Source organism: Chroicocephalus ridibundus, chromosome 4, assembly GCF_963924245.1.
Source record: "Chroicocephalus ridibundus chromosome 4, bChrRid1.1, whole genome shotgun sequence".
NCBI lineage: Eukaryota > Metazoa > Chordata > Aves > Charadriiformes > Laridae > Chroicocephalus > Chroicocephalus ridibundus.
This window is the reverse complement of record NC_086287.1, coordinates 88,319,724-88,333,965: the sequence shown is the minus strand read 5'-3', so window position 1 is coordinate 88,333,965 and position 14,242 is coordinate 88,319,724. Positions and strand designations below refer to the sequence as shown.

Sequence of the window (14,242 nt, the reverse complement as noted above, 5' to 3'; positions counted from 1 at the left end):
AGTAATACTTTGCAATCAATTAAGGACACTTATAGCAGTGTTATATCCCTGAAGATACTAGCCTGATGTTTCCTTGGTAAACTACCACACAGCTCATGGGAAGTGAGCAGGCGTGATAAATGAGCTGTAGTTTTCTAGACTGCGCTTGTTAACAGATGTATTTACACATTTCACAATCCAACGGTAGGGATGGTGCATGTTACTGCCAAATGGTAGATGAAATGTTATCAAACAAGTCTTCCAACAAATTCCCATCATGTTGACTATTAAGATCAGCCTGCCATGTGTAATTTTTCATGTTTTGTCCTCAATCAAGATTTTTCAAGCCGTTGTTACTATTTTAATTATCCTTTTCTTACTCACCAACACATGAAAAGTATGTATTTACATGAACAAAGAAACTGCAGAATGCCTGTCTAGAGCCTTGTGCTACTTAAAATTTTTAAAATACTTTGTAATATTATTTAACAAGTAAATAAAAAAAAACCCACAAACCATCAAAACATACCGAACCCCTAAATCTGATCCCATTTCTATTTTACACTGCTCTTCAAAGTGCTCTCCCTTTCAGACAGCGTCAGAGCAATTTTGTCTTGCCTGACCCAGCTGCTCTGCATCAAAACATCTGATTTCCCGTAAGCAGTTCGACTTCTCAGTGAGTTAGACGAGAATTAGCAACCAGCTGAACCCACTCCCATGCCACTAGCTGGTCAGCCCCAGGTGTCACTGAATTGGTTTAGTGACAGTGCGGCATCAGGCAGAGGTTTTAGAGAAACAGGAATAGACTCCCTGGGGAAGGCACAGAAAAGGCTTCCTGGAGAAGTCAACATTCGTCTCTGTTTTCTGGAGAGGAACAAGCGGAGCCCGTATCACACTGGACAGTTTGCATCTGCTGTAGCACAAGAAGCGGCATGCTGGGGCACACTGGGGCAGATGTAGTGACAGCATAAAGAGATGTATAGTTCCCACATTAGTGTGACCTGAGGCAGTACACGCCTTGTCATATAACCTGGCCCAGACATGTAGGAGCCCCAGTGAACACACAATGCATCCTGCTCCAAGAACTGTCCTAGGCTGGGGAGTCCTGCCACACAGCTCTGGTATCTCACCTGCGCCCATGACAAAGGCGGCGGCTTTAATGCCACTTAAATGCTGGGCTCAAACCCCTGCCCACGGGGCATTCAGAACTGTAACAAAATATAATATTATGAATTTCTTCAGTCTGATGGTTCCTGGTGGATGTGTTCAGACACAGACAGAATTTTTTGGCAGCACCATCTGAAGAGCAACCACACAACGATACAATGACAATTCACGTTCAGCAGAGCTCTTGCAGATCACGCGTCTCAGTGATGTGTCATGCTCAGTTCACTTCAAACCCATAAAAGAGAAAAATTAATCTGGTAGCACTACTATAATCATGCCATTTCTTGACATGTTATGTACGTCCACACCTCTAAAAATACTTTACATTCGTTCATCAGCGTCTTAAGTGTAAAGACCTCAGGAAACAGTGCTTTCGTCAAGGGGCTTGTAATTGCCCAAGCTACAATCGGATTAGTTTCTTTAACATGTCTTTAAGCAGAGCCAAGCAATTAGAAGGAACAGAACCACCAAAAAAACCACACTTGAAAAAAAAAAAATAAATAGCTTATATAAAAGAGAATTCCGATTTGACTGCCCATGATACGTTTTCAGTAACTTCCTGAAAACCTCCAAGCTTCCAAGGTTTTCGAGCACAAATATACAACTGAAACTAAAGCTTATGTATTAGATCTTTTCCTCAGAACATATTTTAAGTTGTTTTCAATTATAATGTCTGCATTTCACGCTGCACTTGTAACAAGTTTCATGCACTTAGGGAACAAAAATAATTTTCTAAGATTGAAACCCCACATTTATTAGTAGTATTTACAATAACTTTACACAGAGCATTTGAAACTCCAGAAATATTTATTAGAGAAACGTGTGAATAATACTGGATCATGGAGTTTCTGAATAGCAGGGGCTTTGGAGACAACTTTGGCACAAACTAAAAAGAGAACGCACTAATAACTAAGAAAACATACTTAAATCTAATTTTACACCTAAAAGTGCATATACTGCAGAAGTTTCAAAATGAGAAAAGACATTTTGCTCCTACCTCTTCCAAAGCCCATAATGAATCAACCACAGGCTTGATCTTCTTATTGGTATATAGATTTAGGAGTTTGTCCATCACACCCTTGATCAGGCTGCCTCGATTCTGTTTGAAAAGTAGGTTCAACAGAGAAAATCCCGCAATGACTTTGTTCTCCTCATACAGCTTGATAGGATTTACTTTCTCAACCTGCCACCACTGGAAAGCAATAAACAACATCAGGGTTAGAAAAATCACTTTTCAAGAAATGTACAGAAAAGTTCAGAAGAAAACTGTCTGGGCAGATGCGACACACGACTCATCTGTCAGATCTGAAGCAACAGCCAAGAGAAGCAGTAAGGATTTTATGTATGGAAGAGGCAAAAAAGCATGCAGCTGAAATAAAACACAGCCTTGTGTGTCGTACGATTAGGGCATTATAAGAACGGTGAGCAGATCTGTTTTCAGGATGTGGGTCTAGAAGTAAGGAATTTGGACCTCCCTTCTTAGTTCTGCTGTCCTCCTTTGTTACCTCAAGAGAGCCAAGTAAGCTTCCCAAATGTTCGCAAGCAACTCCTGACTATTTCTCTTCTTTCGAAAACAAGGAAACCCTGCACTGCTTATCAACTACCATTTACTTTTCATTCATTACTATGTTCATGATGTTTGAGCAAGCCTCATGGTATCTAACGAAAACATTTTATCTCATTTAGCCCAAGAGCCTCCTTAAGACTGAGATCCCACTTCCTAGCAAGTTTTATTTGAATGGGTCAATTTGTAAATCAAAGTGTTCATACAATTTTGATGAGTTAATTTTACAGTATAGTTACATAAACTAGTTAAATGTTCACGCAAAATTTGATATACTATTTTTTAATTTATTCATATTTATTCAGTCAATAAACACCAGTGCTATCAGAAAAACACTTCCGTTGAAATTGATTTCACTGGGCCAACCTATCCTCCAAATTACATGTACCTGCATATGCTTATATTAACAGTAAAATGGCTGCAAAGTAAAGATTATCTTGTTTTAGTTCACAAACACATGACAACAAGATCGTGCCACTACAACCGTTAAGCGTAAGAGGCAAAGAGAACAGCTTCTTGATACAGTCTTTGATTTATCTTGTTTTCTGTTATATAGAGACTTTTGAAGCTAATTTCTCCTGGGAAGAGGTTGTTGCAAGAAGCTGTAAATGAGCCCTTGGCACAAAGATCTTCAGTCAAGAAGATCTTCTCTCTCTGCTTTTCTTGTCTGAAGGAATCACTTTCACACCTAGTTAAATTATTTCTCACTAGCAGCTTATTTGATATATTTGTCCCTTTTTCAATGTCTAGGATTTCTGAGCACATTGGTGTAGTAAGCTGAAGGAAAAAAATATTGAATCTTGGATTTGTTTACATCATCAATTAGGAAACAAACGCGACATCATCATCTCTTTGATGTCACTTGAAATGAACATGGAGAACTGAAAAATGTTCTTCTCTATGGAACTAACTTCCACAAAGCTGGAAATGACTGGACACAAGCTCCATCTTAAGAGATATTATCTCCTTTAGTATCTTTAATTCAATGCACTGTCTTGACAGTGTTTTCAGGCATGAGGAACCTACAGGAACCTACAGTTATCCATGGGTAGGATGTTCTGCCATAAGTAAATAACTAATGCAGTCTAACTTTAAAAACTTAGCTGTATGAGACACATATGCCAGACAGCTAACGATTTAAACATGCACGGCACACAGATTCCTGTCTAGCTGTCGTATCAGGAGAAAACATGTCCGACCACATCGCAGTCAGAAAATCGCTCTTTTTAGCAACATCAGAAGTAACAACTTAGTAGAGATAAATGAGAATGATAAAGATGAAAGTGCTACAAAAAAGACTGAAGTTAGAGGAAAGAGCAACATCACAGCACTGGGACACTTACTGATTTTGCAAAACTGAAGAAGCTTTTTGTCTCCCCAGTAACCATGTTAGATGAACCTGTAAAAGATGAGTACATTCACACAAAACTTACTACATGCTGACAAACAGGCCATGTATCATACGTAAAATAATTTCCATGATTCATATTTAAGAAAAAAAAAATAATTTTCCCCAAGTTTAAAAGGGATTAGTAGACATCCTTATTCTCTGAGAATAAAAATCAAAGAGACCAGGGTGACCGAGCCCTACAAGTTTATAAGTATTCTGAGAGGACCAAAACAATCTATTAAATCTTCCAAAACCAGGAAGAAGTTAAGTGCTACCAGGCATCACGACACCAAAACTCTGCTACAGCTCCCCCTGCAGAAGAATGCCATTTGTCTCCCATACGTTATTATTCAGCAGTCATCACCATACAGGTGTTCTTTCTCTGTAATCTTTAAAGATACATTTATCTGACCACTACATGTGTGAACACACACGCATTGTGCACTACAAACTGTTAAGAAGAGTAATGACAATTCGCTGGCAGGGACTTCCTTACGAACAGGGAAGCAGGTTGGCTTGTACAGCCCAAGCAGATACCGAGTGACAATGCGCTCGTTATCGCCACCCTGCTGGCTAGATGGAAGCCCAAGGAAGCAGGTATGCTCATCCACGATGCCACTGCACCTTCCACTGACACACAGATACATTCTTCATTTCCAAACTTTAGCAATCCCTTCAGCTGTCCTCCTACAGAAGCTTGGGCTGCTTTATCAACACACAACATGGCAACCTGGCACAACTGCAGGAAAGACATGTTTACTCGGCATGTGGAACAGTCCGCGCACATCGATGGGAATTTGTGAACAGAAGCCTGGGCTTGAATTCTTCAAAGTCACGTCAAATAAAAACGATAGCATTCTTCCTGAAATCTTCCTCCAGGCTTCCCTCCCACAAGAATTATATTACAGTTTCCTTGGCCACACTGTGATCCCAAGAGAGATCCAAGTTTTCTCCTACACTTCTCCTGTACCACACAATACTGTTTAACAATCTGAAGCACGTGTTAGGCTTCACTTTCGGATTTTTTTTTTTTTTAAAGAGTTTCTTCATATTAGCTATTGTTTCTCAATAATTTAGTCCATGCTCCCCTTCACTAAAATCCTTGATTGGAAATGGTCAAATTGAGAAAGCATAACATGGCGGCCTCCAATTCTGGAAGGAGTGGCATAGGTGATTTTAAGCTTTGCAAAGCTTTGGTTTTGAAATATGTACCTGGCTTTTTGCACTCACCATATAAAATGTAAGTTCCAAGTGGTTTGAGAAGACTGAGGCCTTTCCCAGTATTTTCTCCACAAAGACAGTCCAAAACGATATCAACTCCATCTGTCGAGATTCTAAAAAGCAAGAAAGAAATCACAGAATATAGAATCATAGAATACCAGGCTGGAAGGGACCTCAAATCTCACCTTACAATAGACCCACAGGACTGGTCAGCCAGCATGATACAGGCTGACTTTTAACACAACACTAAGATTTTCCAGGTACTTGAGAAAGAACTCTAAGGCTGAGGCTTTGACTACATGAAAAGTTCCTCTTCATCAAAAGACAATTCAAACTCATTCAGTGCTGGACTGGGAGTTTGTTGTGCTAGCCAAACCACGCCTTTCAGGCTTAGACCAGTGGGAAAACATCTCATTCTCCCTTCTTGAGGGCTTTCAGTAAAACTGTATCACCAAAAAACAGATGACAGATATAAAGCTCTTTTTGAGTAAATGTGAATGTCAGAGAATGTCTTTTTTTTTTGGTCAATGAATGTCAGAAAAAAAACAATCCACTTCTTTTATTCACATCCTATACTCGTTTTCTGAATTCCTAGGAAACAGCGCTTTTTAGCCTAGCTCTTCTCAGATAAAATTATGTCCTTTAAAGTTATTTAAAGAGTCTTCTGTTACAGACTCTGTATCGCCAGCAAAGAGTTAAATCGAGCATAAAGAGAAGTCACCAAGAGCTGGAAACCCAGCTCTAAGGATACAATCAGGCCATATTATAGAAAGCAGAAACCATTTCAATAAATAGTTTGCATATTTGTAATTTTCCAATAAATAGCTTTGTGAGTGCAACATCAATATGATGCTGAAGAAGAAAAACAATACACCCCAACATCCTGATGTACTTTTTCTTTCTGGTAAAGCATCAGCCTGCAAAATCCTATCACTAGTTTGATCTAAGTCTAATATCCTACCTCCTAACCAAGCAAATAGCCCAAGCAGTAGCAAATTCTCAATTAATACTCTTAAACAATTATGCAAATTACTGCTGCAGACAGTACAAGAGAATCGCGACCTGGAGACTGTGAAATGTTTAAGGGGCAGTCAACAGCATCTAATCCCTGGGAACGTCCATTAGCTGCTGATGACCCTGCCTTCCGCAGCGGTGTAACCACAATTAGAAGCCAGGGAAAAGGTAAAGCTTTATGGCTTGTAATGCATCTTTCTGTTTCCTCGTAAAACAGAGGTGATACTTGGACATCCACTGGCTACAAACAGCTACAAACTCAGACAACTTTATTCTTTGGTACTGCTGCCATACGTGGGGTAATAAATTGTTTATACTCAGGTCCCCAGATGAGCCTTCACTGTAAATGAATAATGACTTTGCAGTTGAACAGCTTTTGGTGGCTTCCACAGTTGAACTGATCCCACATCCCCTAGGAACATTTCCACAGTCTTATCACCTCTGTGGGTTGGGGCTTTTTTGTTTGTTCATTTGCTTGGGCTTTTGGGGGCAGGTTTTCTTTTTTTAGACTTTGCTCCCTGATGAAAGCTCTTCCACAAAATACCCCAGTCACGTGCAATAAAGCAGGTTCCTACCACTACCCTCTCTCAACCACAGGCCCACCCCTTCCCACTCACAGACCCTCAAAGCAAGAGCCTTCCCCTTCCCTTAGGGCTGCCCCTGACTCAGTGTACACCAGGCAGGCGAAGGCAGACGCGCCATATTCCCTGCTGGCCAAGCATTTTAAGCAGAACACAGCACACAGTTGATAGCCAGCAAACCAAACTACACTGTCCCCCCCAGCGCCTCTTTCAAAAGACAATCTAGAAATTCAATTTATCTTTATAGCATTCTCAGAATTACCACTGTACTTTTTTAAAAATTATTTTAAATTATTCTTTCAATGTAAAAATAATTTTTTCAAAGCAAAAAATACACCAATCTAAGAGCACTGGCATATTCTACAGGATGCCAATTCTGACTTTTAATCAGGGCTATCAATTCTGCTAATACTACACACTTCCCTACCACAAAAGCAGCACAAACTAGCTTCTTGCATCTACATTTTTATCTTTCGTACCCTCTGGTTCTCTGCCTCATCGGTCTATTGTGAGGTGAAAAAAGTACGTGAAAACGCAGGATCACCAAAAGGGATTCTAACAGACTTAAACAGAATTCCACCCCTTCGCAACCAGGTCTCCTTTTGATTTCAGTAATTACAGTCTGTTACACAGAGTCAGGGCTGGTGTCAGGGAACCGTCCCAAAAAGAACTGTCCCGATGAAGGGCAGAAGCAGCCAACATTATCTGCAATCACAAAGTTAACAGAAGTTAAAGGGGCTTTATTCCCTTTTGGGTTATTTTAAGCATCGATTTCTGTTGTATCTGCTCCCACATCACATACCCACTTACATCAGATCTCCTCCTACCCCTGCCAAGAGTTAAGATTAAGTTTGGTGTTGAACTCTCATTAATGTTTTCAAGAGTTCTTTCTTGCTGAATCAATATTTGTAAAGTGGGGATTGCTAGAATTCTGTCTTCATCTCACCACAGCAACTTTCCAGGGGCAGCAAAACACTTAGGTATTTATATTCCCCAAGAGAAAGGCTACCGAAGGGCTGGAGAAATGCGCTGCAGTTCTTCTGAGCTGTAAGAAAACGGCAGGGGTCTCATCAGCTGGACAAGTCCTATCTTTTTTAGTGAAACTTCCCATACAGAAAAATTTTCCTGTCATATAAGATGGCCTCTGTGATGGATCATTTCAAATGTCCTCTTAAGCCCTTGGGAGCGCTCCAGAAACAGTAGCAAGACACCCTGCTTTCTCCTCCAGCACCAGTCCCGGTTGCTAACAGCTCAGACAGAAGCCTGCTGTATGCCGAAGGCCCTCTTTGAGTGCTGGTAACCCTTGTACTAAGAGACCTCCTGAGACGCTGCACGTCACTCCCAGGAACGCAGAAGTTTGAGAGGAAACCTGTCAACTCTACTACCTTGGGGTGCCCCGTGAGAAGTTCCTGTTTTATGCCCAGCTACATAATCAAGTATTTTGACAGACACAAGATGAAGGGAAAAGATTATTCTTATCTGTCTAACAAGAAAAATCATTTTTTACTAAGATTTTCTTATCAAATCCAAAGTTCTGCCACCTCTATCAACATCAATATCTAAAAACAGACAAATTGGAAAACAAAGTATTTGAAAGCATGTAAACAGAAACACACACGATGACTTCAAAAGGCAACAGCATGATTCTAATCTGAACACAAACAAACAAAATCTAAGGATCTGAAATTAAAACAGACATCATGTGCGCTGATATCAATCCCTGGCAGAGGATAAAAACCCAGGCAGATGGAAACACACCAGAGAACTCCAAAACCTGGATAACTTACAGATCCTCTGAAAAAGTCTTACTCCGTGCATTGCAGTGAGCTACTACACATGCAGACAATAGCAAAGTACAGCCTTTATTCTTTTTCACTTAATTTGCTTTGCTTGCAACAGATGTCCAAGTATGAGTGTGGACCAGCGAAGCTTATGCTGATTATAAAGAAACAGGGAGATGCTCGCTATCTTGTCCCTTGTAGCGGACAGATGGAACATCTGGAATAAACTACAGTTCCCAAACTCACAGATCTCATCTCTTCCCATGAATATGAGCGTCCCAGTATCTTCCATAGTATTTTGCCAGGTACTATACAACCCTTACTCAGGAAAAGAAAAGATTACCTTTTTACTTCTTGAACATAGTCTGCATTTCTGTCAAACAGGTGAGTTACTGAGTCTTTGATTGCTTCATGTTTGAAAGATGAAGCTGTTCCAAAAACAGTAACATTGGGAACAGTTGAACAGAGCTGAGCAACAGCTTGACCCTGCAAACACATCATTGCATTAGTTTACTGACACAGGAATTGGTTGACAGACTTTACAACTGCCAATTCACTCATGACACAGCAAAATCGAAGACCAAATATGTACAAAGACTTCCCAAACTAATTTCTTGCCAGTGCAATGCAGTTCAGCCACAAGAAAAGAACCCACACTTAAATCAAAAGGATATTCTGAAGACAAAGCAACTGCAGGGATAAAATGAATTTAATCTACCTAAAATTGTATTGGGAGAGTTCTCCTTGTTCTTTTAACAAAGGCAGTGTAATTTAAGGGAAATGGCAGTAATTTACAAGGACCACCAAAAATGATTACTGGAAGAGTGCATGAGAAATATTTCTCATTTTCTACTTCACATCCCACGTGCATTTCCCCAGAGCCCCTGGAGCAACATCCTCAGTCCTCTTTGCACATCATACCTCAGAACAGTGCCGACCGCTTCCACAGACGACCGAAACCCTCTCTGCTCACGGAGAAGCCCTTGCAGCATCTGATGCCAGAAGAGAATTTCTGGCCAATAATGTAAAAGTACTTGTCTCTCCTGGTACTCAGATACAGCTTTTATTGTTCAGGATTTTGCAATGCTAATACAGAAGGTGCAGTGTAGTCACTCCCAGTACAGCATGTAGCCTATTGTTCCCAAGCAATCATATTTTCTTACGGTTGCAAGTCAGTATAACAAATACTGCATAGTAAAGCAGACCTGGTTTACCTCTTACTAATAGCAATAATTATTAGTGATTATTTAAAATGCAAGAACAGCTATGAGTCACACTAACAGGTCTACTTAGGCCAGTGCCCCAACCTCAGAACTGAGCAACGGCAAAGGGGAGAAAATGGCCTAGAGCACATACAGGGAAATCATTCTCCTACTGCACCCTCTCAGCTCCATGCTGTAAGCTTATTTTTCCCTATGTTGATGTTTAGACAAGCTTGGAAGAAGTTCTCGCAGCACATAACATGCAAATTTCATGTCATATTTTTGATTTCTGGGCTTTGAAACAAAACCAGGTTCCTTCTAATGCCATGATGAAAATTACAATACTGAAAAAGATAAGTCATCCGCTCTGACAGGTGGCCCCAGCTTCCTCCCATCTACGCAAATCTATACACACATCCTCTCACACACACACAGGTATTCAAACACTGTAAATACTCCCAAGCGACAGTAATTGGAACAAGACAGAAAAAAAAAGCTTTCTACCAAAACTTGCTTTTGCCCTACTTCATGCAGGTATTTTCCCAAATTCATGCAGGTGTTCCTTAGGAATTCAAGCTAATTGGGGTAAAATTCTGAGTGGAAGAGTATTTGCTGGCCGGAGGCATGGAGACAAAGGTACTGAAAGGATTCTGCCTTCACGACAGACTTCCAGTTCACGTTCTGCGCAAGAAACTAGACAAGACTGACATGTCTCCCTCTGCCCCAAAGCAAGCGTCTACGAACAACTATCTCACAAGCCCTCTGCGCACAGACCCCTGAGAGAAGCCAAGAGGAGCAGTGTGCACCAGCTACCGGAGACCTTCCACGAAGGGAGACGTGGCCTCTGCAGGCACCTCCGACAGGAAGATCTGGTGTCCAGGCAGGAATCCAGCAGCGTCAGTCAGGCCCTAAAGGTCATTGTTTAGACAGGGCTTGGGGAGTCGGAAAGTTTGCACGTTTAAGTGTCTGTAATTGACTTTCCAGCTTCGGGCCCCAGAAGGCTTTACCTTCTCAAAGTTATAACCTCTAATTTCATGAGGCTGAGAGTAGAAGGGAAGCACTGTATAAATACCAAGCCATATGGATTTCAAAAACGATCCTAACAGGTCATCGTTTTACAACCCTGGGTTTTGTTTTAGTCTTAACACACTAACAAATGGAACACAGACTTTTGGTAGCCACATTCTGCCTCTTGTTGCAACCACATTATTCCACTGGAGCTAGCAGGGTTATACGGATGTGCCCAGAAGCAAGGAATGGCACTGTCATTCTAAAAATACTGACTGATGGAATTCAGCAGATTCTTAGTTATATTTACAGTCAGAAAATTGTAATTTGTAATGCATGCATTACCAATAAAGTCATCCATGGATAAACACATTTCTGTTCATTCCAACCAAAACCCTTGATTATTAGTATGTAAATACCAGTAATCAGTGCTTGGGTTTTATTTACGGTAGAATAATTAGATAACCCTGCACACCCTGGAGGGGGCTGGCATCCTCACATATAATATTCAATGTAATTGCTAGTAACAATCCTCTGAGCTGAACATTGCAAGAGGACAGTATTATTATTTATATACGATGGCATCCAGGAGTTTCGATTGGTTTCCTGCGGGGTTAGTCAGTAAAGAGCTGCACAGCAAGGCACAGTTTATGTGATCCTTTGGACAGGTACCGATAGCCCCAGAGAAGAGAGCAGGAGAAGGGATACCTTCTCATTCTCATTTTACAGATGAGAAATGGAATAGCACAGCAAATTCTACAACCTGTCCAAGAGCTCAGAGAAACGTACAGCAGGACGCAGATATGAACGCTGATTCATAGCATGGTAATCCAATACCAAATATAAATGACCTTTTCTTTTTAAAATCATCCACCGTCTTTCCTGGGTTGGAATCCTTAATCTCTTAGGAAATCGTAGGAAAATCCATTCCTGAGGGACCTCATCTCACAAGATCTAATGTCTTCCGGGAGCAGAAATACTGCCCATCTCATACTTCATTTCTCTATAACTTACCGTCTTATTCTGAAGCCCAGGTTTTAGCCTCCACAGACATTGTAACTTAAAATTACAAGAAAAAAAAAATCTGGATTTTATATCTCTGCTTTTCTGAAGTCATTTTCACTGGCCATCCTCTTTTCTCACTTTCTGCGTCTCCCAGAAAAACATCACCCATAGTGATTTAGGTAAGTCAGTATTTTATAGTGTATGCTACTTGAGAGAAATTCTGACATTATTGATCTATTCTCTAATTAGTTTTCTGCATTTTCAATCTAACTTGGGAAGATGAGGGATAATGAGTATATCCTGAATCAAAACCACTGAATGTTTAAAAGGTCAAATATTAGAGTAGAAAACATGCTGATTTTTATCATGCAGAAGATGATTAACATCTAACAAACTGACAGTCAGATGAATAGGAGAAATGCACAAAAAACCCAGGACGTGCATAACTTACTTTCCTCCTGACTCAAACTCCTTAGTACACCCCTCCCTTCCCCCATAGAGATAAGCTCACCTAAAACCCAGGATCAGAATACTTTCCAGGTTTCTGGAGATATTTAAAGCCTAAAACTGACTCATATGACCAGTCCTTTTATAATTGGATGAACATCACTGAAGTATTTTGAGGCAATTCCACAAAACATTCTTCCACGGCTTTCTGAAGCTCTTAATTTGACATTGACTCTTACTTATTTTTGTGTGAAGTATTCTTAGCATTCGTATTTCAGAAATCTTGGAATAAAGGCTGATATTGGACCTTTCATGCTTTCCCCACCAAAAAAGGAGAAATGAACTCAACCTATGAACTCAAACATTTCACTGATTTCTGTGGAATTCGACTAAGCTCCAAAACAGCGGTGTGGCTACGCAAGTCACTCTTAAGTCTCTTTTCTAATCCCTCAAGTCATCTAGCTACCTCTGGATTAGTAGCCAGTGTTTCAAGTGCTATACGTTTTAATTGCAAGTATGTGAGGCCCTGGTATTGAGAACACCCATAGCTCACAAATGAAGTATGCAGCAAGGGGGTTGCAGCTGGAAGGAAGCACATCCCCCTCCCAGGCCCGTGGAGGGGCAGGCGAGGTATCCACGCCGACTCCTGCCCCGCTGCACGCTCTCCCCGGGAAGCAGCCGGGTCACGGGGGTACACGAGCCCTCTCTGGTCTTTTGGATTCCAAAGCCATTCCCCTCCTAAAAACCGCTTGGTGGTAGACTGAGGCAAGAGAGCTTTCCGTCTCCTCCCTGCCCAGACAAAACCACATCATCCCTGCTACCAGCTTTCACCGTGGAGAACACACAGATATGGAAACAGGCAGCAGGTTATCAGAAATAGCGTATGAACTCTAAAACCTTTCGAGAGGGTGTCTAATTAGATAGGCATGATTTGAAAAATGAAAATAAAACTCTTCACACATTTAATTTTTCATATACGATGCAAATTTCTACATATAAGTACAGACTAGATTCTTGCTTCCTGAACCTGTGAAAATTAATAAGTGGCAAAAAATAATTCTCATTTGGACAATTAATTTAACCTTTAATAGGATTTAGCAGTCTTTGAAGAAGACTACTGATCAATTGCTTCACTGAAGGGACAGACGTGGTTACAAAACATTCCCTTACAACAGAATTAATCTCCTTTAAAATATATATATTTTATATACTACTTATCATGCGGAACTCCACATGCTGAGTCCTCAAAGAAATTAACAAGTTGGATTAAAGTATTCTGTGGAAATGTACATCTCCTAATACTGGATTTGCGTAGGAGTCTTGTGTCTCTTTAGCTTCAAAGTCTGTTTGATGGATTCCCTTTCAAGGTATCCTGTCAATTTATAAAACCAGTATGTTGAACCTAATCCACATACACAATTATTACAGAATTTATTATAAATGGATATGCTTAGAATAGTTTTCGTTCCAGTAAAAAGACTGAGACTTCTTTACATTCCTTTGCTTTAAAACCAATCTTTAAACCTGTAGGATTGCAAACTCTCATACAGAGATAATCACATAAAAGAACACAAAAGTAGATTTTTATTCCTAAAAAGTGAAATAGACTGTTCTGTGCATTTAAACAATTTCAAACTATAAAAATAAAATGGCATTGACATTTAAGAGTCAATATAGAAAGCACGAATAGAAGAAAACTTACTAATCTAATTATCTTATCAATACTTACTAATTTCACTGGATGAAATACAAATAAGGGGGATAAGTTAGTGGATTTCCAAAAGCGTCTGACCTGATGGCAGAAGCCAGACCGCACTCTGATGTGCGAGCTGTGCACTGAATTACAGCAGTTACAGATCACAGTATACGTACCTTCACCAAAG

At 40.3% G+C, this 14,242-nt stretch overlaps 1 protein-coding gene across 1 annotated transcript in view; it reads right to left on the bottom strand.

Moving 5' to 3' along the window:
* Window positions 1–14,242, bottom strand: part of VAT1L (vesicle amine transport 1 like) — a 62,642-nt gene that overhangs the window by 30,813 nt on the left and 17,587 nt on the right. Inside the window, exons 4-7 of the mRNA XM_063334659.1 lie at window positions 9,041–9,183; window positions 5,331–5,434; window positions 4,054–4,109; window positions 2,144–2,338 (exon numbers count right to left, since the gene is read on the bottom strand). Of these exons, the coding sequence (XP_063190729.1) occupies window positions 2,144–2,338; window positions 4,054–4,109; window positions 5,331–5,434; window positions 9,041–9,183 (498 nt within the window). The remainder of the gene's footprint in view (window positions 1–2,143; window positions 2,339–4,053; window positions 4,110–5,330; window positions 5,435–9,040; window positions 9,184–14,242) is intronic.